This window comes from Meriones unguiculatus, chromosome 16, assembly GCF_030254825.1.
Source record: "Meriones unguiculatus strain TT.TT164.6M chromosome 16, Bangor_MerUng_6.1, whole genome shotgun sequence".
In the NCBI taxonomy this organism is placed as follows: domain Eukaryota; kingdom Metazoa; phylum Chordata; class Mammalia; order Rodentia; family Muridae; genus Meriones; species Meriones unguiculatus.
The window spans coordinates 25,343,790-25,368,197 of NC_083363.1; the positions used below are offsets into that span (position 1 = coordinate 25,343,790).

A 24,408-nucleotide genomic window follows, 5' to 3' on the forward strand; every position below is an offset into this window, starting at 1 on the left:
GAGTCTCAGGCAGGAGGACCCTGAAAACGAATCATGAAGCATACACACACACAAACACACACACACACACACACACACACACACACACACACACACACAGTGAGAAAGAGGGAGAGGCAGGGGTGCTCAGTTGCTGGGAGGGAAGACAGAGAATGAATAGCCCATTTCACCAGCCTCAGTGTTTTTGACTCAATCCAAGGGTGAGCCAAACTCAACAAAGATGGGCCTGCCACTAGCTCAAGAGGGAAGGAAGAGTGGGAGGTAGGAGGGTGCCTACATCCCTGTGTGGGCACTGTGAATGGCCAGGAGAGAAACAGAAAGCTGACTCTTGATAGAATCCAGGAAGGCTGGCTCCAGAAGGAGGGTCTCTTCCTCTGGCCTCAGCTAAGAAAGAATTAAAGTCCCCACCCATGAAGCGATGGAGCCCTACCGTAACTTAGTACCTGCCATCCCCAGCTTACTCATAAGCACCCCAGACCCTGTAGTAAACCCAAAATATCAGGTCAAGGGGGAACCTCATGCCTACATTTTAGCCCAAGGTGCTTCAGGGAGGTGAAGAAACAAGAGGGGAGGGGTTGCCCAAAAATAGCTATGGGAGGAAGCTGGTTTGCTTCCTGGCCCTGAAAATGCTTTTCTTTCTTTCTTTCTTTCTTTCTTTCTTTCTTTCTTTCTTTCTTTCTTTCTTTCTTTCTTTCTTTCTTTCTTTCTTTTTCTTTCTTTCCTTTCTTTTCTTTTCTCTTCTTCTTCTTTTTTTTTTTTTGGGGGGGGCGTTGAGACAGGGTTTCTCTGTATAGTACTGTTCTGGACTCACTTTGCAGACCAGGCTGGCCCCGAACTCACAGAGATCTTCCTGCCTCTGCTTCCCAAGTGCTGGGATTAAAGGTGTGCGTCATCACACCTGGCTGAAATGCTGGGTTTTATGTGCATAAGACTTGGGTCCACACCCTAAAGTCCCTGAGTGACACAGGGCTCCCCTGCTGTCTTCACTTCTTAGACATTCAGGGTCTTAGGACACTTTCTCCCAGGCCCTAGAAGGGCCCTGCAAAGATGGCCTCTCTCCCCTTCTCTCTCTCTCTCTCTCTCTCTCTCTCTCTCTCTCTCTCTGGGGTCACAGGAGGGAGGCACAGTCACCTTATCTCCATAGCATGCTTTGGGAGCCAAATTTAAGGCTGTCACAGGGACACTGGAAAGTCAGTGTGCGCCAAGCCAGATGCCTGCTGCCTTGGTGAGTGGGATGCAGTGAGAGCTGCGACTCCCAGGCTTGTAGGAAAGAAGACAGACAAGTCTGTGCATGCTGCTGGCCTCCCCGAGACAGAGGAGAGACCGGAGGAGCTCCAGGCAGAAGGGCAGCTCTATTGGAAAACAAAGAAGGCTTCACAATTTGCGGATTAGTAAAGCATAAACCACAGACAGGGGACAGATCACTCAGTTGCCTGGAGTGTCTGGGCAGGATAAGGCTAGAAGGATAAATTGTAGTCCCCAGATCCCGCTGCACACCCTGGAGTGAGCACATCCAGCGGACACAAAGGAGACCGTTGAAGGCTCTAGACTGGGTAAAAACAAAGCCAGAGCTTAGTCCTTGGGAAGACTAGAGTATCTTTACTAGGTGTCATAGCAGAGGGGAGCGGGTAGCCCTGGGGTGCGCTCTTGACTCTGGGAGAGGAGCCAAGCATCTCGGGTTCCCACTGTTCCATCTTCAGGTCTAAGATGCAGCAGAAGGCCTTGGCTATAGATGAAACAGAGGGTGGGATTCCCAGCACCCGGTACAACACAGGAGTGGGCCTGGTTTGACATGTCACTTGACAAAGTTGTTGCCTCAACACATAGAGCACAGCTAGTCCATCCAGCTTTGGTCCTGCAGCCATCCTGAGAGGTCTGGTCCATGCTGTCTGAGAGGAGACCACCCCTTTTGCAGTGAGACACAGTACCACTGCCATGCATCTTCAGAGTACCGACAACACCCCATGGTGCTGGCAGTGGTCAGCCTCCTACCACAGTGATACAGCTTCCACCTAGCCTTGGACAACAGCCTGTTGTTTGTTTGTCTGATTTGTTTTGATTTTGAGTCAGGATGTTATCTTGTAACCCAGGCTGCCTTAGACAATCCTCCTGCCTCGGCCTGTGGAGTGCTGGGATTACAAGTGTGAACTATCACACTCAGCATACAGGAAACATCTTAACCCATCTTCAGATCCTCCCAACCCATCTTGACAGGTGACCACTAAGGGGGCTCCCAGGCTCATGATTTGATGTTTGCTAGTCCCCTGCCTGGCAACCAACCAGATCCACCAGAAGGGGCAAAATGTCAAGAAAGGGATCCCTGGGTCCATTTCCCTGGGGTACTAAGTTAGCACAGATGCAGGATAGTGTAGACCCAGCATTGGCAGACACCCCACTTGGTTTGGTATCTGGGACTTTTAGCAGTTAGTCTAAGCTGGACCTTCAGAAGATGAGCAAGGTTTCTGGAGGGGTAAAGGGTGCTATTTCTGGGATCAGTAAATACCTAGCTTCCAAAAGGGAGTGCCGCAGTGTCCTCCCTCCGAGTCACAGAGTAAACATCTAGAAGCCTGTGGGTATTCATTCATCTTTTTATCCAAGGGTCTGTTAGCAAGCAGAATCAGGGGACTTCAGAGTCTTCCGGGAAAGGACATGGGCTAGACACAAAGGGAAATACTGGGGTGATATTAGAATCCAGAGTATCTGTATAGTATCCTACAGCTTGCTATGCTAGGCTCCATCAGAGGCAGGATGGTCTTGGGTGAGCCTGTGTATGGATGGGCACTGTATCACATCTTGGTGGCTTCAGTGCAATCATAGTCACCTTGGTGGTCATCAAGGCCCGGCAAGGGACACTGCTGGACAGCAGGCCTGCCTCGCCGGAAGCTGTGCACAGAGTGGCGCAGGGAGCCCAGGCGCTTCCAAAGCCGGAGCCTGGGCTCACTGGAGCTCACCGGATGATGTGGCATGCATTCCCGGGCCACTTGGTGGCCAGGGTCCAGGGCAGTTGGCTTACACAGCATCATAAACAGCAGACAAGAAACCAGCAGCAGAAAAATGCAGGCCAGAGCAATGAGAACCGGCACAGGGTCAGCAGCCTGGGTGAAAGTCTCAGAAGTGGCAGGAGTCCTCAGGAAGCTTGGGAGGCTGGGGAGGCTGGAGCCCCCTGTGCTCATGGTGGCTGCAAGGGCAAGATAGAGAATCAGAGCAGAAAAACCAGACAGAGGCAGGTGAGACTTACCTGAAACATAGCAGTGGGGGCTGAGCAGTTAGTCATGTTTTCATGATAGCTTGTCAAAGGCTAGCACAGTGAGGCCCAGAGAAGCATCATGTACAACTGATTGGTGATAGGGCTGGGTCTGTACCTGGAGCTTCTGCTGCACCCTTCCCTTCTGCCATGAGGAACGCAGGATAGTGAAAGCTTTCTGCCATTTTATAATCAGTTCTTAGCAATTACCATACAGTCTTAAATCTAAAAGCCCAAGTCTAAGAGTCAGTAAGGCACTTAATGAGTCAGAAACAAGTTCAAGTGAAATGCTATGGTGGGCTAGTAGGGACCCTAGCAATAGCCCAAGGTTGAGGCTGGAGGGGCCCATACATGTGTCTTGATGGGGGTTCTTGGTGTGTTTTTAGTTTCGTTTTGATTATTTTTAAAAATGAGATTTCCAGACTGGATGTAGTGGGACGTGCCTGTACCTAGCACTCTGGAGGTGGAGGGAAGAGGCCAGCTTTAGTTGCATTTGAGATCAGCCTGAGCTTTGAGATTTATAGATAGGTAGATAAATACATACATACATACACACACAGATCTGCCTAGCTTCTCTTGACATGTCAGAATTTCACTATTGGCTTCTCTGATGTCCCTTTTATATAGGGCACTGGCCCCAGCTGGCCATACTCCCCCAGGCCCACCACATGCCTGTTTCACCTGCCTGGATCCAAGGGCACTTCTGTGACTACCTCTTGATGCAGTCTAACCTGCCCCAAGGGAAGCACGAGAGGCCAAACCCAAGGCCACATAGGCAAGCAAAGGACAGATTGGTTGTTCGACTCCTGGTCCCATGCCTGCCTCCTTCTTCAAACCCTCTATTAGCCCAGTGAGTCACTCAGGTCCACCTGGGAAATAAAAAATATATAAAGAGTTGGCAGAATGAAGCCAGAAACCTGCCCTGTAACATCATTCACCGCTGGATATTTCCACTATCCCCCTGAGAGGATCTATCCATGTGGAGAATGCCACAGATGGTCCTCATAGTCAGAGGACCAGGCTATACTGACAACTGGTAGCTGAGCCTTGGTGAGGGTAAAGCATGATCGGCTCCTAAGGAGCCCTGGCTAGCCCCCACAATCAGCCTAGACTGATTGCCCTTGTGGGTATAGAAGTTTTTTCCAGGCTCTTCAAGCTTCTCAATTGAGCCAAGAAACTTTTTATTTTTTAAAGACAAACACTCCTGCTATTTAAATATTGGCAACTAATTCAAAGTTATGTGACGCAAAGAGGAGAAACAAGTATTACAAAATGTCGGGTAAACTTGTTTCCAAAAATTTTTAAATGAATTTTCAAATATTGGACATGCTACACAGGCCAATCAAAACATGCACATGGCTTCCATCCAGCCTACAGTTCAACATCTATGATTTTTGAATTCCACAAACCAGTACAGAAAATCCAAAGATCCAAATAGAGCTTTGCCCTCACACTAACCTTAGAGTCTCACCTGAGGCAGAAGGACCACGACTTCCTCCTTTTCAGTTCACTTTATATCTCCCTCAGGTTCTAGTACCAAGGCCAGGCCGCAGGGGAGGCTCTGTCATGCCATGGCCCTTCATGAACCCATGGGAAATCATCGAGCACGGCCACCCAGCCCCTTAGCTCTTGTCCCACCTAAGCACTCACCAGTAACTCCGGGACCTAACTCCTGGTTCCTGGGCACAACTGACTAAGGGCATACAGTGCTCTCCGCCCACCTGCCAACCAGCTCTTGCCCCAACCCCTCCCAGCCCTTGCAGCTGCTCCAGGCTGGAAATTCTGATGCTTGCCTAACTGCTCAGGGCCTCCACCCTCCAGGCCCTGGGCCTGGAAAGAGCTCTGAATGGACAGCATCCATGGATCAGCCCTTCAGAGAGTCTGGGCTGGATCACAGATGAGGTATACCCACTGCCCATCCCCCACAGAGAGAAACTAGCTGTCCCTTGGCTCTCAGCACTTGGCCCCAGTAAAGAAAGGGCCTCCTTTCTACTAGCTCAGAACCTAAAGAAGCTGTGAGGCTACAAGCCCCAGGGCCACCTCTGGATAGGCATCTGAGCTACTCTAGTGGCAGTCTATGACCTAGGAGCTTGAGGCAAGTCCAGCTGCCTGCCTGATTCCCTGCTGCCAGCCAGCAAGAACAGCTGGTTCTGAAGGGATGCTTCTGAAGCCCGAACAGTGAGCCCCCTTTCTGCTAGAGCCTTCCTCTGAGTACATCTCTCTACACACTCTCTCTAGAACTTTCTTACTTCCTTAGAGGCCCACGGAGAAAGTGTGGCCTTGGCTTAGCCATTCCCCTTTACTGGGCCTTATTTCTTTTCTCAGAACACAGAAGGACTCCCCAAATCTGAGCACACCTTCCTGCCCTCCCAAGTTCCCAGGAAGAGTCTCCTCCACTTCTTTCACTGGCTTTCTCTATAGTCCCTCAGCATTGACCTCACAGCCTACCCTTGGAGGTCTGTATTCTCGATGGCAAGGTCTCCCAGTTGTCCCAGGAAGTCCAAGTTGTACCAGGGACTGTGACCCTACTTCTGCAGCGGACTAGCTTTCTCCCTGCTTTTCCTGCTGGGCCTGGTTTTGTTGGGAGAGTCCTAGCCTGTCTGGGGGAGGGGAAGCTGGGAGCGTAGAGATGGCAAACTAGTGGGATCTTTATAAAGAGAGGGGAGCCCTTTGCCTGACTCACTCCAACCTGTCTCCTTGGAGCCCTCTCATTTGTGGAAACACTGGTGAGAGCTGGAGGCGGGTTTAACTGCCCCATGGGCCTGGGGTTCCCACCACCCCCTTTTGGAAATTTGAATGGTATGGTCGACTATTCAGTGCCTGCCAGTCCTCAGGTTACCAGGGAGAGGGTCTATAAGCAGAGAGACAGCAGGAGGAAGACAGAGAGTGATGGGCCCTGGAGCCCCCAGGCGCTGTCTTTTCTGGATTCTCAGAAAAGTGTCCTTTTAAAGATATCTGGCTTCAGAAGTGAGTGCAAGGGGCTTAGAACTGAGGGACAGCCAAGGACAGTTTGAGGGGTGCTCCAGGTTCTCTCCAATCCTCCCCCACAGCCCTCCTTTCTTCCCAGAATCCGATACATCCCTGGTGACCAGCTGCTGCTTAGGAGCCTGATATTGTGCAGTTGCCCATCGGGAGCCTCCAAGGGCTCTGAATGCAATGTGGTAGAAGTCACAATTATCTCTAAGCCCTGCCGCCCTTCACCACAAAACAAAACCCACCCTGAAGTGGGGAAAAAGCCTTCCTGTGTACTGTTAGATATGGAGGGAGCCTTGGTGATACAGAACTGCCCCTCCCAACAGGAGACAAGACATAGCCTGCCCAGACTCACCCCACAAGTTAGTGCTGGGTAGGAAGCCAATGTTTCCCTAACTGAAGGACAAGATCCCTTGCCTCAGACGAATGTAGGGCCCCAGTCTCTCTGCTGACTTGATCTTTATAAGCAGGCTCCCTCTCCTGACCTTCTCTTGTGTCCAAAGAGTGAAGATAGGAAAGTTTATATTAGAACTTTGAGTGCCAAGTCGCTTATTTGATCACTGTTGTGCCCTTTTTAAACTTGTTTTATTTGGAGTTCCTTAATGCCTCTACCTTCCTTCTTTACTCCTAATCCCTCCTGATACCTCTAACACCCCAACACTAGGTAGGAGAGAAAGAAGGTTAGTGGGAAGAGGAGGTGGAGTTCTCTTTGGCTACTTCTGGCCTATTAGGGTAATTGGGCTCTTTGGAAAAATACCAGTCTCAGTCAGGACATCTAGCAGTCCAGCAACAATAAGGAACAAGCCAGCAGCAGCCTTCTTCCTCCCTAGATGGTTCCTCAAAGCATTACTTGAAGAGTCCTCCTCTTTCTTGGATGTCCTCTCTCAGAACCCCAGAGTTAAACTATCCCCTGCTAGCAAAGACCATGCCCTTCTCCGAGCCATGGGAGGCAATTATTAGCCGTGCATGGACAAACTAAGGCAGTCCCATATCCCACACTTGGGATTAAGACAAAAACCTGTTTATATAACATAACTGAATTTTTTAAAGAAACCAAAACTACAGATCACCATGACAAAGAAAGACACATGATAGAGCAATCCTAGAGTACTTACAGGATCAAGGAGAAAATCTAATGAGGACACAGGTGCAGCTGGGCTTTCAGACTCTCAGGGACCATAAAACTAAACATTTCAGTGATGTGTGTTGCACGTGTCTCCCATCTGTGCTCAGTGAGGGGTCAGTTCAGTATCTCTCACTAGAGATTTGTCACTAAGTCATTGATATCTCTATTCAACAAATATGTGAAAAGCTGGGTATGGCAAAGCACTACTGTATTACAGCACTTAGATCAAGAGTTCAAGTCCATACTGGACTACTTGAAATCTAATCTCAAAACAACAACACAAAAGCAAACAAACCTAATATGTGTCAGAGGCTAGTAACATGGCAGTGCACAAAGCCCTTCCTCTTTGGGGAAGACAGTGTAGAGGGAGACAAGAACAAAAATACTCACTTTAGGTAGGATACTGACAACAAACCAAAAGGAATGATTTACCCAAGTCTATCTTCGTGAGCTAATAACATTAATAGAGCTCGTTACAAGGCTCAAACAAAAATAAATAACTCAAAAACAGTTGAGTGATGACTACAAAAGATATAGTTTTCTGCCTAATTTTCAAGCAGTTCCACCCAAGAGTCTCTCCAGTAATTACTGTCCACTAAAAAAACAAACAAACAAAAACCACGTTTTCCTTCCCAATGCTGACAGCAGCAAGAATCTATAGGTATAAATGATGCATGGGAGACAGTTTGACAGGCATATCACATCTTTACATCTTTTTGGCTAGACCAAAAGCTGTGGCCTTGCTACTGGGGCCTATGATTTCCCCAGCCACAATGTTCTGCTCTGATTTACAGTTTTGTCCTGTGGCCTGGGCCTTAAATCCAATAGAAAAGCACCTATAACATCCATGCCACTATTGTATACATTTTTACATTTTTGTCTGATATAATATATGCATATACATGTGTGTGTGTATGTATGTTCCACTATTATACTAGAGGGCACATTTTTGCCTGGTATGTAGTTCATATAGAGTCCAGAGTAAGACTATGACACTTCTTTCTTAATAGTTTGCTTAGTGCCTTCTAGCACCATAAAAGCCAGCCAACAAGGAGGGAGCTCCCAGCTCTAGCTTGCTTTCTTCAACAAAAGTGTGTAGTGTCTTCAACAATAAGGACTTACCATCTAATGTTGGCATGCAACCAACAACCGTCACAATAGCCCATTTGATGTGGGGATCCTCGGGGGCCTCCCTGGCAAACAACTCATCCGGCACTGGGATAATTTTTCAATAATCTTATGGCTTCTGGGCATATGCCCTTTCTACATATATAGTATGCCTTTATTCAGACTCTTTAGCTGATATTTTTACTGTTATTCCAGATGCTTTTCCAAATCTGTAAAACACTCAAGATTGGCACTATACAATGAAACCTTTTCATAGAGGATGGGCATGATGCATATCTTAAAGCCCATGATTATCTGCTGCAAACAAGTGCTAGTGGTTGTGTGGTTCATCAGCAAAGGGGACTCAAAAAGAAAAAGAAAAAAAAAGCAATGTTGGGCACCACGTCACGGATGGGAGCTTACCACATCTGACCCTCCAGAATGCACAGTTAGTCTCCATAAACCACTCTAGGTCCTTATCCTGGGACACTGCAGGGGGTTTTGCCATGTATTTCCCTGACCATGATGGAGTTGAAGGGGCTAGCTTGTGATTCTTGACTGAACTGGTGGTGAAGGGTAAGCAGCATCATGTTGTCATCTTCAATGTCTGCTAAAGGCCCAACTCTGGTTCTGATGATAGGTTCTATAGCAATCCCACAGTCACTGTCCATTGACCACACCTGGTTACTGAAAAGGCCCTAATCTGGGTGAGGTTTTTGATACTGTAGTCCAGGCTAGCTTAGAACTTGCTATGTAGACCATCCTAGCTTTCAAATTGTGATAATTCTCTGGTCTTGAATGCTATGCCACCACTCTGGACCAGTGTCCTTTCTTGAAGTGGAAAAATGTATACAGCTTATCCTAAAAGGATAGCTGCCCACCCATTGCATGGTCTTATCTTTTTCATCTATTCCACCCTGCCATTTACTCTTTCTTTTTCCTATTCCATAAGGCCTTCTAAATGCTCTCTGGCACAGAATCTGCCCTTCTGTAGATCTTTTCCCTAGTGCATTTATGACTTGACACAAATCTTACCACATTTGCTTTTGAATGACCTGTACAATTTCTTTTGCTTTTCCCCTCTCTCATCCCCTTACCTTTGCTTGAATACCTTACAAAGCCAATTTACATGTTGGCCTAGATCATCAGTTCTCAACAGAGTATCAGAAAACACAGATATTTACATTATGATATTCATAATGGTAGCACAATTACATTGATGAAGTAGCAACAAAAATAAATTTATGGTTTGGAGTCACCACAACATGAGGAATTGTATTAAAGGGTTATAGCGTATGGAAGGTTGAGAACTGGTCTAAATCATTCAGATTTATCAGTGCCTTTCCCACTTCGTAAAGGTCACAACCCACCAGGGAGCTTAGCAAATTAACTAAAGCCCCATAACCATCCCTAGGTAAATCAACTTCTTTGTGACTCTGGTAAACACAGTACTCAAAGCCACAAACTGGCCATTAGTCACCGTCTCCCACATACGCAGTTCCCTTAGCAATGTTTATCATTCCTCTTTGTTCTCCAGTCCCTGCTAGCCACAAAGACCTTAGTCAGACTTAGCTAAGTGTCCCTATCATTCCCATCAGGGAGTTATTTCTCTCCTATTGTCTCAGTTTATGCCGTCTTCATCCCAAGGAGGAATGAATGGTTTTATCACTTAGTTTCTTATTCCATGCAATTCAGGCTGTCCCCATCCTTCTCTGTGTCCCATGATCACACACCAGGCTGAGAGAGGCTCTTTTACTCACTGTTTACAAGTCTTTTCCCCTGAGGGTTGAGAGATGGCCTGGTGGTTAAGAGTACTCACTACTCTTCTGGAGGCCCTAGGTTTGTGTCCTAGCGCCCACATCTGGTCACTTCCAGGAATCCAACACCCTCTTCTTCTGGCCTCTGCAGACACCCACACATGCATGGCATACCTGCATACATACATGCAAAAATAATAAGTAAATCTTTCCCAAATCCATCATTTCAGAGGCTGTGTAATCTGGGATTGTCATAGTTTGTTGTATATAATTAAAGTCTCTGCTTGCATGCTGGATCATAGGTTACCCCCTTTTCTTTGTATTAGTGATTGAGATGAGGAGTATTTTCTCTCACTTCTCTCCTGCCCTTTCCATGGGTTCCAAGTCTTTGCCTCTCAGGAAATCTATTTATTGCAGATCTAACTTTCATTCTCTCTCATTTGCATTCCACCAGCTGTAGAAAGCAGCAAGCTAACACCTCCATCTCTTTCTCCCTTGTCAGCATTTTTTTCTGCCAAATCAAAGGCTACCACGAAGGATGCATCCATGAATCACTTTCCTATTGTAATTCCTTCCTTGTATAAACAAGTTCTTTCTGGGAAGACACCTGGGCCTCAGTTGCATGCCATCACCTATGGCAAAGGCCATGCGACTGTTGCCGTAGCTGCTTCCAGTGCCTCCTCAAAGGGACAGCCTCAGACCTACATCTTATTACCTACGGCAAATATGTTCTGCTATTTCTATTCCAGTGGTGTCTTAGTTGCTTTCCTACTGCTGTAATAAAATGCCCTAACAAAAGTATCTTGAGGGTAAAAGGCATATTTAGATTTGTGGTTTCAGAGGGTTATGAGTCCATCATGGCAGCCGACAGAGACGGCATGGTGACCAAAGTAGGAGGCCGCCTGGTCACAGTGCTCTCCACTAGGGAAGCAGAGAACGAATGGGAAGTAGAGGCAGGCTATAAAAGGCCTCAAGTCCAGTCCTCAGTGACCCACTTCTTCCAGGGTGAGGCATCGTCTCCTAAAGGTTCTACAACCTTCCCAGATAGCGCCACCACCCTGGGCCTAAGTATTCAAACACAAGAGCCTATGCAGATGCACACAGAGTGGAGGGGCACATTTCCCATTCAAATCACTAGATGCCAATTCTGTTGCAAGGCTGTCCCCAGGATGGTGTATATAAACACCTCTTCGCACCAGGTAGGCCACTGATGATAAAAACAAATTATTCCAGCCAATGCTACCTTGATGAACCAAGAAGTTTACGGGAGCATAGGTTATTTACAGATCATGGGAAACTCTTCAATGGAACTGTCTGCAAGTTGGTCATGGAACTCCAGGGATGCAGCTTTTAAATATATTCACCCATGCTAGGGTGGGCTTTTCAGTGATGCAGCAGGTACTTCAGAGTCACCTTAGGGCTGGTCCTAAGATGTCAAGAGTCTCACTGGTAGGGGATCATAGAAGTATGGAGTGTCCTCTTCCAACCCGGGCCAGAGTTGTGATAAACTCACCATCCCTCGTGAAAAAGAGACAGACCTGAGTGGTCCTGGATAAGGCAACATAGGCAGGGTGTCATCGTGGAAAATAAAAATGCCTGGGGCCAGCTATGGAGGACTGCAAAGATAGCTTCTTTCCCTGACTTGGTGTAAGCAATAACTCCACTGTCTCTTCTTCTTCAGCTGAAAGCCACAGATGCAGATGAGGGCGAGTTTGGGCGAGTCTGGTACCGAATCCTCCATGGTAAGTGGGCTGCTGCAAGATAGGAAGGAAGGCCACCACCCTGTGGAATTAACACTTGTTTTTTGCTGCCCAGAGCAGATGCCCAAGCACTATATGCTCAGGCTGGAGCTCGGGGAGGAAGAGAGTTCCCTGATTGTTTGCACCAAGTGGAATATATTCTAAGCAAAGGACAGTACACTAGCCTTGTTCCTAAGGACTCCATATGCTAAGTGTTCTCAAAACTGTCACCTTGACAGGCAGGATCCGGGAAGCCAAGGCAGCCCCTGGGAAATTCATTGGTGATCTACTTTCCTTGGTCTAGCTAGAATCAGGAGCCCTTCCCTGAGCCACCCACCACAGCCACACGTTTACTGGATTTCAACGTCAAGAGTATAGCCACCTGCCTGAACTCAGGGACTGGGTGTGGATAAGTGTGTTCCTGGAGAGAAGAAAAGATCATGAGTACCAAGCTAGCCTGATTAAGTCCACTACACCCTGGATTCACTAACCCACAGATAGTAAGGTTTGGGTCCAAGACCTTTCTGAAATCTTCTGAAGCTTCTGTACCCCCAGTGGAAGTGGAGGTGCAGAGACCAGGGTTAAGGCCCTAGGCCTCACATACAGAACAGGCAGGTGAGCCTCAGCCCCGGGTTCCCCTCTGTTAGGCCATTGTGGGCCTTAACCAAGTTCCCAGGTCCTATGGGCAGGACCAACATGCCACAGGGCCTGGAACTCACCACCCTCCATTTCATAGCTGTCCTCCTCTCAGTCCAGTCCACACATCCCACATGCCCCTCCACAGGTAACCATGGCAACAACTTCCGGATCCACATCAGTAGCGGGCTCCTGATGCGAGGCCCTCGGCCCCTGGACAGGGAGCGAAACTCCTCCCACGTGCTGATGGTGGAGGCCTACAACCACGACCTAGGACCCATGCGGAGCTCTGTCAGGGTAAGAACACAAATAGGTTTTAGCTGACATGTAGGGCAAGGAATTTGGTGAGGAGACCAAGGGCCAAGAGTCTTGGATTTGTCATTTCACTCTGTGCCTCAGTTTCTCCAGGGAAAGGGATCCATGGTACTCATGTCTGTCCTAGGGAAGAAAGAGGAAATCTCACCAACCTATTCCTTCTATCCATCCACCTCTCGCAATGCATTGAGGAAACCTCATCGACATAAGCTTGGAGGAGTAGACACCAATATTATTTTACAGATGAGGAAACAGAGTCACAAAGAAATGTCTAAAGGCAAAAGCAGGACTGAGACTATGTATTTTGGGTAAAGCCCAATGCTACTTCTCCTGAAACTGTTCCTAAAATACTCCCATCCCATTGCCAGCTGTCCTATCAAATGCATTCTTTAGATGCACCATCCCTAGGCAGCTGAGGTCAAAGTACCTTCTCTACCAGACAGCACAGATATACCTCCTGCCTGTGCTATTTATGCACATGCCTCATCACCCTCAGGGTAGCAGGCTGTAGGCCCCTTCCCCTAAAGTCAAAGGAAGTGAGTCATAGCCCAGAGGTCCCTGTCATGAGCAGGAGGGAGATGGGAATACAGTGGGCACTTGCCTCCCAGGCTGAGTATGGCTGAATCAGCCTGTTGAAACTCGCTGTTTCCTGGGACTGGAAACACCAAGCAGAATATACCTGGCCAGCTGTCACTCAAATCAGTCACAGACACTTCCCCACATGCTAATGAGGGATGTCTCCAACCAGAATCTGGGTCTCATACAGATCTGTCAGAGTGGGAACAAATCTGGATCCCCAGCTCCGGCTCTCACTTTGGAGGAGGTCAGAGAGAAACTTGGCTCCCGACAAGCTACCCCATACACACACATGCACATGCACACACTCCTTAAAGAGGAGAAATTAATACCTGTCCAAGTGGACACAGCAGAGGGATCAGGTCCCTTGGTCTGATCAGGTCTGCTCTTTACAGAGCAGGTTGACTTACACAGACTCGGTTTCCTGAGTTTGTACCGGGAGGTCTCAACAACAGTGCTTCCCTGTAGGGCATGCTCTTACTCACACTAACTAATGAGCACAGTCGTGACAGTGCCTTCCCCTTGCAGGTTCACTTCACGTCACTAGAGTGGCTGATATCAGTGAGGCTCAGGCTGGACCCCTGGACCTCAGGCTTCCTAACCACAGCCCTCTCTGTGTCCTCTTCCCCTCCCCTCCCCACCCACCTCTTCCTCAAGAGCCTCCTCCTGGTGCCTGATCATTGTGGCTGCCACATGCTATGTTTAGCCACCTTGTTGTTAAACCAAATTCTTTGCAACGTCCCAGAGTGTTAAACAGATCAAAGGAAAACTACTGCAGGGGTGAGGCACCGCAGCCATAGCCACGGCCCCCTTTATATGTTCCTGCCCTCAAGACCCCGAGGAATAAGAAATTGACCAAGTTCTGACGTAGGCCCTGTGTCACACCCATTCTACAGATGAGGATACTGAGGCAAAGAGGAATTAATCAACTTAGTTAGGGTCCCTTGGTGGTATGGGTAGAGCCAGGCTTTGCCCCGGGTAGGCGGGCTAGATTCTCTTACCTCTACACTATACTATTCTTGTGCCACAGTGCCCAAGAAGGCTCCCCAGAGCCCTGACAAGAGCCTCATCTTCCAAAGAGTAACTTTAAGAACTCAGGTGCTCTCATCAGGACTGGCTGTATTGTCTTCTTCTGTGGCCTGGTAAGGCTGCTCCCCACTCAGGGGGAGGTGATCAAAGAGCCAGCCACTGAGTTCATGTCCAAGAAAGCCCCTTACTAGGAAACCCACTTGGAGACTGAGCTGCCATGGGCTACATCTGTGCAGGGATTCTAGGTTATCTCCATGGGAAGGGTCATGGGAGGAAAAGAGGGAGGGAGCATGGGATTGGGAGGGGAGGATGGAGGGGGCTACAAATTGTAATTAATAATAAATAAATAAATTTTAAAAAATTTCAGGTGCTCAAAACAAAAGAAAAAAAATATGGGTACAGTGGCACACACCTGTTATTCCAGAACTCAGGGAGTTCAAGGCCAGCCTGGTCTACAAAGCAAGTTCAGGACAACCAGGGCTACACAGAGAAACCCTGTCTCCAAACAAACAAACAAACAGAATTCAGGTGCTGTCCCTTGGCATGGAGATTTGATGGCCCTTACAGTATGTAGTCTTTGTTTCCCTGAGAGACTCAGGAAGGCTCTCCAGCTTTCTGATAATGTGAGGACTTTGCCCTGCAGGCAGTAATTTCTACTTTTAGAGTTAGAGATAGTTTCCAAGGGGTCCAAGAGGCAAGGAGGGAAACCGTTCTTGTGGATGCTGGACGTCTCTGTGTACACATGCTGTGTGCATGCCCACATGCACAAAGGTACGAACACATCTACCCTCTTCTCCTTGCTGGAGAGTCTAGCAGCCTTGTGCAGAAACTCTGGCCAAAAAGCAGTCTGGCTCTGAGGCACCTTGCAGCTTCCTCCTCTTAAGCAAGAATTCAGCTGGCCTAAACTTCCTGTTCAGCTGTCTCTCGGGTTCACAAACCATACCATCTTTCCTCCTGTCTCTACTCTGAAAGTGCAGCCAAAACTAAGTCTGGTCACGTGTGGCCAAGCTACATGCCACCTCACTCCTGTTGTCCCCACACTGTCAGCCTGGCAGTTTCTTCCCCATGGCCCCCAGAAGTCAAGGTCATTAGGACAAGCAGACTCTGGAAAGGGAAGGCTTGGAGTTTTGAAAGATAGTCTCTGTTTACATAAGAGTTCCCAAAATGTACCCGTGCAAATTCCCCTCACAACCACCACACCCAGGATCTTCTGCAACAAGTTGTGGGCTGAGCTAAATTTGGATGGCTCCCTGCTACAGCTGGGAGCTGAGGTGGACACTGGCATTTGCATAGTAGGTTCTTGATGTCTGGATATGAAAACTGTTGGTACAGCAGGGCTGCAGAACCTCAAGGCAATGAAGTAGGGAGCCCTCCCTGGCTGTCACATCCCATCTTCCCCACTGCTGTACCACCCCACCCAGCCGGAGTCATCCAGTAAATTTTCTGCTAACCTGGAGGAGTGTGGGAATGTGTGTGTGTGGGGGGGGGGGGTGTTGGAATAATCCCGGAGGCAGCTATCAATAAAGTCAAAGTGTCAAAGGCAGGCTCTCTAAGGCTTTCTCCCACACTCCATTTCTGTCCTTACCACTGACTTCTGTGACCTCTGCTGTCCACACTGAGCTACCCAACCCCACTTCCTCCCTTTTCCATACTGCGTAAAAAAAACCCTGGCCTTAGGGAACTAGGAGAAGGGTCTCTTACACTGGGGCCAGCTCATCTCCAGCACAGAGCCTGAGCATTGATAGATAGGGAACGCAGTGACCTCTGTCTTCTCTCCAGCCCTCCTGTCCCTGTGAAATCTTGGGCAAATTACCTCTCCTCCCTGCTCCTCATCTCTAAGGAGACAGAGCCCAGGGTCCCTCGTAGCTTTTGTGCACTCGCACTCTGATGTCCTTTCCCTTCCCTTCCCTCCTCTCTGGTCTCCCAAGGAGTATGGTTCAAGGCTACAGCAAACTCTCTGGATGATCCCAGGTATGGGGAGAAGGGGGCACTCTTGTTCATAGACATAGCTTTCCATAAACACCCTTTAACAGTAGCATTTTTCTATATCTTACATACATTCATTAAAGGGAATTTCAAAAGTGTAGAAAAGCAATGGGAAAAATCACACGGTTCCAAAATGGTCACCTTCTTGGATAGGGTCCCCAGAAGCAACTCCAGGACAAGGATTGTCATGAAAGTTGTTAGTAAATTTCCCCAGGAAAGCGGAAGGGTGGGCCAGGAAGCCCCATGAATAGAGGGGATTGTCCACTGTTTCACTGGCAGCCCTAGAAGATGAGGATCAGTGCTGCCACACTGTTGTCTGCCATGGTAGAACTGGCAATCTTGAAAGGGTTGTTGTGTGAGAGTCACAGGACCCGAAGCATGATGGCTTCTGTCCTTGCCACCATCACCCACCCCCCAGTCTGTTCTATATGCATTTTGATCTTTAGATGGAGTTAGTTACTTTTCTACTGCTGAGACAAAACACCATGATCAAGACAATTTATAAAAAAAAAAAAAAAGCATTTTATTTGAGGGCTAATGATTCCAAAGGGCTGGAGTCCATGACCGCCACGGCAGGGAGCATGGCAGAAGGCAGGCATGGCACTAGAGCAATAGCTGAGAGTTTACATCTGATCCCTAAGGGGGAGAGAGAGAGAGAGCTAAAAGTTCACCCCCAGTGACACACCTCCTCCAACAAGGCTACACCCCCTAATCCTCTCCAAACAGCTCCATCAACTGGGGACCAAGCATTTAAGCATATAAGCCTATGGGGACCATTCTCTTCCAAACCACAATACTCACCAACTAGTACTTCCATGAACCTGGCATATTTTGTGTTCCTAACCACCCTAGGAGCAGTGTGACATAAGCCATTAGTCACATTTTGTATTTGCAAAACTTTACCATGCTAAAGTGCCACTGCTATTACTGGTTCCCACAGGTCAGCACAGAACTAAAAGGTGTGTGAACACCAGCCATATGCCAGGTCCTGTGTGGGGGGCCAGATTCAGTGGGAAATAAGACAGTACCAGGTCCTCCAGAGGGCAACCTCAACTGGCCAAAGGGAGCAGAAACTATACCCTGGGTTGCCAGTCTCCACTTTCCCTGAGCTGAGCCCTGGCACATCCCTGCAGGTGATTGTGTATGTGGAGGATGTCAATGATGAGGCACCCGTGTTCACGCAACAGCAGTACAACCGCCTGGGCCTTCGCGAGACAGCCGGCATCGGCACCTCAGTCATCGTCGTCCGAGCCACTGACAGAGACACTGGTAAAGTGGGCAGGGGAAGCCAGGGAGGCCTTTTCTCAGAGTGACTTTCCTACTACCAAGGGGGTCTGTCATCCCTAGATCTTTCAGGCAACCACATCCAGGCTCATGAGGGGCTCCTTGGATGGTATCCACTCCCTACAGATGCCTCTCCCAGGAGGATTAGAGTCAGGGAAGTTATCCAACCTCTGATGGGCAGAGGAGAGTGGAAATGTTTCCACATCCAAATCCTGGGACATGGCAGCTCAATGCTAGCCTTTGGCAAGGGCCAAGAAAGGGCTGGGAAATGTAATGGAGCCATATCATAAAGCTAGCCTAGGCCTCAGCCCCTATTCAGCTGCCATCTTCTACTGCACAGGGGATTCCCAGACTTTGGTATTTTCAAGTCTCCTCACAACCCAACCTTCCTATAGTGAAGTGGTCTGCTTGGAAGGCAACTCAACTTGGCAGAGGTTCCCAGGCCCTGGAAGTGACCACAGTAATCAGTGTAAAGTGAAGAGGACAACATTTCAGGATACTGCAGCCTTCTCTATTGAGCCTGTTCCCAGCTAGGAGAGGGCTCTGCCCTACTTCCTGCTCCCAAAGAGGCCCCCAAACTACCTCTGCTGTGCTGACTGTAGCTGCCCAAATAGTCCCCACGCACCTTCAGCATCAGAGGTCATTTGCCTCCCAGGATGAGTGACAGAGACATAGATCTAAGGATTCTTAGCTGGTTCATTCTCTAAATGGCATATCAGCAGAAGGTAGGAGGCACTATGTATTACTTAGGCCTCTTCTGGCACAGGCAACCCTTTGAGAGGCTAGTGAAAGTCATGGATGCCCAAGCTGAGCAGTTTTGTCTCTGTCTCTTTTTCTACCTTCCCAAATTGCCCACCTCCTGCTTGAGTAACTGTGTGTATGTATATGGGGAATTCCTTGGACCTGAGATTTTCTTCCACTAGGGATCCGAATGAAGGCTTGGCTTCTCTGAGGGCCCTAGCACTTTCTGGATCAAATAACCACTATAAGACACCTAAGTAGTCAAGGCAGGTGTTTGAACTTAAAATTTGAGGTTCTGAGCAGAGCCAACTCCCTCTGTCAGATCTCTAATGCCAACATCAAGCCCCTGAATGGGTTAGCAGTGTAGGAGGTCTTGCCAACCACCTTGACCTCTGCTCCCTCTGCTACATCTTTTGGGGAGAGTGTATGCTGAGGGAAGGAGAGGGAACAGCCAAGACCTCTCAGGAGTAGCCCCTGGTGTAGACAGCTGAAGAAGCCACAGGGCAGCCCCATCTGGAACTACGCAATTTGTGTCTTCTCACAGGGGACGGTGGCCTGGTGAACTACCGCATCCTGTCTGGTGCAGAGGGCAAGTTTGAGATTGATGAGAGCACAGGGCTTATCGTGACGGTGGACTATCTAGACTACGAGACCAAGACCAGCTACCTAATGAATGTGTCTGCCACAGACCGGGCACCCCCCTTCAACCAGGGCTTCTGTAGCGTCTACGTAACGCTTCTCAATGAGTTGGATGAGGCAGTTCAGTTCTCTAATGCCTCCTATGAGGCAGTCATCATGGAGAATCTGGCTCTAGGGACAGAGATTGTACGGGTGCAAGCCTATTCTATCGATAACCTCAACCAAATCACCTACCGCTTTGATGCCTATACCAGTGCTCAGGCCAAAGCCCTCTTCAAGATAGATGCCGTCACGGTAAGGAGGCGGGTGGTCATGGCAGGGCTCTCCAATCCAGTGTGCATCTACTGAGCTCCTTCTGCATGTACAGCATTCTTCTTAAAATAAACTTCCTTGTGGTACTTTTCTTCTAGTATTTTAGGACACTATACTGAAAGCCAATCAGTCTGGTGTCCTTGTTATTAAATAGTGGAAGTTACAATAGGGAAAGCCAAATACTTTTCCTTCTAAATTCACACGGCCATTGGCTGCTTCTCTGGGTACCAAAATGTGTAGGATTCCCCTCACTCTAGGTTCTTGCTACTCACTGGGTACCAGGAGATTTGGGTCTGAACAGCTCTGCCGGGTGGGATCTGTAGGGGCAGTGGGATCTGATGGCTGCCAGTCTGCCTCGCTTCAGATATAGGGCACCAGCTATTTGCCATGTTCCCTCACTAACCTGCAGTAAGGGTTCCTAGGACCGCTCCTGAGCTTCAGCTATCTGGTTGTAGCCACTTCAGAGACATTTTGCTTGCTTACTGTGGCCAGTTCCAAGGCTGCTTCAAAAGATTCAAATGAACAGATGAAGAGAAGCAAGCTCTGGGTGCTTCCATGCCTCCTCCAGGCACAATCCTGTAATCCCAGTTATTAAGAGGCTGAGGCAGGAGGATCTAGACCCCCAGGACATCCAGACCAGCCTAGGCTACAGGGTAAGATCCTGTCTCTAAGAGACAAAATAAAATAATAAATGACCTACATATATTTCATCCATTAGTCCAGATGCTCTTCCAACCACACAGCTCAGAGAATTTTATAAAGGCTCCAGCATGAAGATACAGTCTATTGTGCTCAGTCTACATTCCTTTCCTCTCCCTAGATGTTCCTGTTACCAGGAAGGTCTAAGAGATTGTGCCTTCTGTCATATTTTCTAGCCTACCATTATCCAAGGAATCTTACCTCCCTTTCTACTTTGTCTGTTAGGAAACTCAGTTCTAACTCTTTCCATCTCTTCAGAAGCTATACTAAGCTAGCAGTCTGGTCCAGCTCTTCCTCTCTGCTTTAGTGACTCTTTCTCCAGCATTCCTTCTTTGATGATAGGCAAGGTACAAATCCCTGCTGGTCAATCTGATGGAGGGGCACAACTTGGCAGCCTGGACCATCTCAGTGCAGAAGGGCAGTATTGGCACCCCCCTAGGCTTCTTGGGAGACAGTCTTGCTGTACAGAGTTCCAGACGAGTCAGGCCAGCCTCGTCCACATGTAGAAACCACCTTTTGAACCAAATAGTGTGGATCTGATATGATGGCCTGGCCATGTGCTGCTTGCCCTGGCCAAGGTGGATGAGAACCACTCAGAGTTCTGCCTGCCAGGCCTTGTCCCAGGGGAGACTGGGACCATAGCCTGAACAACAGCTCTTGGACTGGAAATGGAAGTAAGCATAAAAGCTATACCAGTCTGAATGCCCAAAGAAGATGTGGGAAAAGTGTCATGATGGGGTTATGGGTACCATAAAGGGTTCCCCAACCCAGAGAGAACCTGTTTGGCGGGAGGTAGGAAACCCTTGTAGAAGAGATAGCTACAATCTGGATGGGATAGAAGAGCAATGGGATTTCAGCCAATAGCCTCATGGGAAAATTGTGTCAGGGCAATGGAGCAGAGTGGGGTGGAAGGAGATGGTAGAGTCCAGCTGGAGCAAGAACTGCTGCCTGATGTCACTGAAATGTTTGTTGTCCCCCCACCCCCACAGGGTGTGATCACAGTCAAGGGTTTAGTCGACAGGGAGAAGGGTGACTTCTACACATTGACAGTGGTGGCAGACGACGGTGGCCCCAAAGTGGACTCTACTGTGGTGAGTGGATCCTGAGCGAGAGCCCCACCCTGCAGCCCCTCCTGGCCCAGATGCTCCCCAGCATCTGACACATAGCTGGGGCAAGGGCAGTCTCAGGACCACCATGTGGCCAGACACCTGGTCTAAGACCTTGGTTGGATGGACGGGTGGCACTTTTAACCACAGACTTCATGGGCAGAGGGTAGATTGTATCAAACCATTCAATAACCCTTTTTATCTGCCTTTCTCTCCCTTTCTGCTCCCGCTCATGCTGCCTACAGAAGGTGAGTTGGCTCATGAACGCTTCATACCACTGATGATGCACAGACCCTCTTACTTCCCCAGAGGTAGGGTCCACAGGGAGGAGGGCTGTCAAGATGGTACAAAGAATAAAGGTGATTGCTACTGAGCCTGGCGATCTGAGTTTGGTCCCTGGGACCTACATGGTAGAAGGAAAGAAACAACTCCAAGTCATCCTGCGGCTTCCACAAAATGCTGTGACCCATGTTTGTGCTCACTCATACCTACCCAACTACTCCCCAACACACTAAACCAATCAACCATTGTGAAGACAAAGAGAGGAAACACAGTAACATTTACAGCAGGCCTTCCACTCAGACCCATAAGGGCCTCTGCAGCCCACTCTCAGAGCCCAAGCTCTGTCTTCCATATTCCATCCAGTCCTGATGGGATCATGAGATGGACGTGCAATGACAAAAAAAACACATAGAAAGCATAGAATGTGCTCAGGAAGGGACCCTGCGGACTCCTCGGTTGGCTGTGTGACAAAGCAAAGCTGCTTAACTTCTCTGTGCTTCCCTTTCCTCCCTAAAGGGAGAATGCTGCCAGCACCCTGCCTCCTCAGATGGGGTGGCAGATCTTGGGAGGGAGACACATGGAGGGTACTCAGGGCCAGAGCATAGGGAGTGCATGGGATGGTAGCTATGGCCACAGGGTGAGCCCTATTACCAGGACTGTGTGTTGAGGCCCCTGGGGAGAGTGACTGCAAGGTCAGAGGTGTCAGACAGGCCCCCAAAAGGCTGGAACTAGGTGGAGCTTGGTGGGGGTGGAGGTATGGGGTGTGAATTTGATTCCCACATATGGCTCTCTTCAAGCAGGCACCCCACATCCTAAATCTCCCAGCAGAAGAATTAGAGGGTATGGGGTGAGGGGGCGCTTTAAGCAAACCTTAGCATCTTCCTCAGTATCATGGGCCCAGCTGCCCTTTAGCCCACCATGGCTGTGAAGGTTCAGGGAATGGAGACTAGGCTGGCTGGGTATCCCATGAGAGTGTGGTGTCACTGTGGTTCCAGGCAACTCTTGTTCTGATGTGGATGACAAGAACTTCAGATACTCTCTCCCACTCAGCTGTCGGCTCTCTTCCAAGAAGCAAGATTCGCTTTCATGCCCCAGATACACAGCCCAGTTGGCCCTGCACTGTTTGAGATACTAGGGTGTAGGTGCAGGAGAAGGCCTTTAAAGGTGGTACAGTTTCCTCCCCGAGGTCAGGAGGCAAACCACAGCACACCACCACCTGACTCCTCCCTGCCCAAGCAGTGGGGTAAGGAGGGCAGGATGGAAGACCCAGCTATAGGAGCGCCTGAGCTGTACACAGGTGCTGGGGGATGGGCAGGAAGGTGAGGTTTTGAGGCTGGGAGCTGGAGAAGGCCCCATCTTCTCACCTACCAAGGCTGGCTCCCTTCCCATTACCCACCCTCCCTCACAGTCACCAGCATGATCAGAGTAGCAGTCATGGCCAGGGCCATTGCCTGACTATGTTAGGACTGGGCTACTGAAACACAAAGCAGATTTAACCCTGCCTGCAAAGCATGAACTAGATTGAGGGCGGGGGTGGGGGGAATACAACTCGAATCTGTCACAGTCACTGTGACATAATGTATGCCTTATACAGCAGGGAAGGTCCAATCATGACAGCTTTCTCAGTACTGGGTTTTGCCCTGAGCTTGGGGCATTAGGCATCATTATTTCCATTTCCCATATCAACATGCTTGCTTAGCAGACTCAGAATACTGCCTGATAGACAAGTATGAACTTTTTGGAGGAAAAGCTGAGTGTCCATCTGACGGAAAGGAAGGACTGTAGAGATGACTATCTGACCCCTTACCTGTGTTTGATCATTTCCTGCTTCCTTCATCCAGTATAGCATGCGTTCTTGTTTCAGAAGTTTTCCACTGAGAAAATGGAAAACCAGAGAGGTTGAGTAACTATGTCCAAATTCAAACATCCAGAAGTGGAGGAGTTGACCCAGCTCCCACTGGGTTCTGTCTGCTGCCTGATCACATGTGGGGTGTGGCTGAAACCAGGAAAGGCAGCCTGATTGGGAGATACAGGGGCAGTGAGTTTCTTCTGTAAGATGGAAAGGTGCAACAAGGACCGTGAGCTCGTTACATACCAAAAGACAGTCAGATAAAGGATCCAGAAACAACGCCCGAAAAGAATGGTGAGGACTGGCCTGGGGTGGAGCAGCTTGAGAGGCCCCTCCTGGGGTTCTTAAAGCCCAGACCATCTCCCCATCTGTCCCTGGTAGTAAATGCAGCAAACATAGCAATGTTTGTATTTGTAGTCTCTGTGGCCTGTGGTCTTCCCAGGGCTTGTGGTCACACCCACAGTGGTCCTTCTCTCTTCCTGCTCCCAGTGCCCTTCTCCACCCGAGATCCAGACTGCAGACTCGAAAGAAAGCGCAATGTCACAGAGTTTCCCTCCTCAGTGGGTGGGTCACGGTAGCTTCTTGCTCCTGGCCTGGCCATCTCTCTTTAATGCAAAACTGTGGGTGAGAAGGCAGGAATCTGGCCAGCAGCTGTGTTTCAATCAGCCTGCCCATGATTTTCATTTCTGTGACTCATTGGCTCACTTCATATAAAAATATGAGCTCCCTAATCCTCTTGAAAAACAGGAAGTTATGCCAGTGCCAGGAGGGTATTCCCAGCCTTCATTCCCATAAACCAGAACACAGCTTTCCAGCTGCCCTGTCTCTACCACCTCAGACAGTCCCCACCAGCCCCTTTCTTTGCTGTTCTGGCCCTGGTGATAAGTGTGCACCACACACACACACACACACACACACACACACACACACTGCTCGAAGAAGTGAGCAGCTGGGATGGGTCTGGGGCTTGAACACTTGCTCAAGATCCCTGCTTACCTCACAGTCTAA

The 24,408-nt window shown here is 48.9% G+C and overlaps 2 protein-coding genes across 8 annotated transcripts in view; one reads left to right on the forward strand and one right to left on the reverse strand.

Annotated features, from left to right (window-relative positions):
* The window catches only part of Cdh23 (cadherin related 23), a 372,523-nt gene that overhangs the window by 273,375 nt on the left and 74,740 nt on the right, over positions 1-24,408 (forward strand). The window contains exons 28-33 of the mRNA XM_060369488.1: positions 11,889-11,949; positions 12,731-12,879; positions 17,622-17,757; positions 19,058-19,446; positions 21,153-21,254; positions 21,515-21,517. Coding sequence (XP_060225471.1) covers positions 11,889-11,949; positions 12,731-12,879; positions 17,622-17,757; positions 19,058-19,446; positions 21,153-21,254; positions 21,515-21,517 — 840 coding nt within the window. The remainder of the gene's footprint in view (positions 1-11,888; positions 11,950-12,730; positions 12,880-17,621; positions 17,758-19,057; positions 19,447-21,152; positions 21,255-21,514; positions 21,518-24,408) is intronic.
* On the reverse strand, positions 1,580-24,019 carry C16H10orf105 (chromosome 16 C10orf105 homolog). 7 transcript variants are annotated; one of them, XM_060369492.1, is made up of 2 exons: positions 23,359-24,019; positions 1,580-3,178 (listed from the first exon to the last, which is right to left on the reverse strand). In XM_060369492.1, exon 2 carries the CDS (start codon positions 3,171-3,173, stop codon positions 2,787-2,789), a length of 387 nt encoding a protein of 128 aa, XP_060225475.1. In that variant the 5' UTR covers positions 3,174-3,178; positions 23,359-24,019; the 3' UTR covers positions 1,580-2,786. The 7 variants fall into 7 exon arrangements, with proteins under 7 accessions (XP_060225475.1, XP_021511992.1, XP_060225477.1 ...); XM_021656317.2 differs by lacking the exon at positions 23,359-24,019 and adding an exon at positions 13,806-13,951; XM_060369494.1 differs by lacking the exon at positions 23,359-24,019 and adding an exon at positions 13,884-13,943.

Coding starts and splice junctions, on each gene's coding strand:
- C16H10orf105 (XM_021656319.2), bottom strand. CDS start 6,002: ATGGGGCAGTTAAACCCGCCTCCAGCTCTCACCAGTGTTTCCACAAAT. Junction 3,179..5,692: donor GAGAATACAGACCTCCAAGG/GTAGGCTGTGAG, acceptor TTGCCCTTGCAG/CCACCATGAGCACAGGGGGC.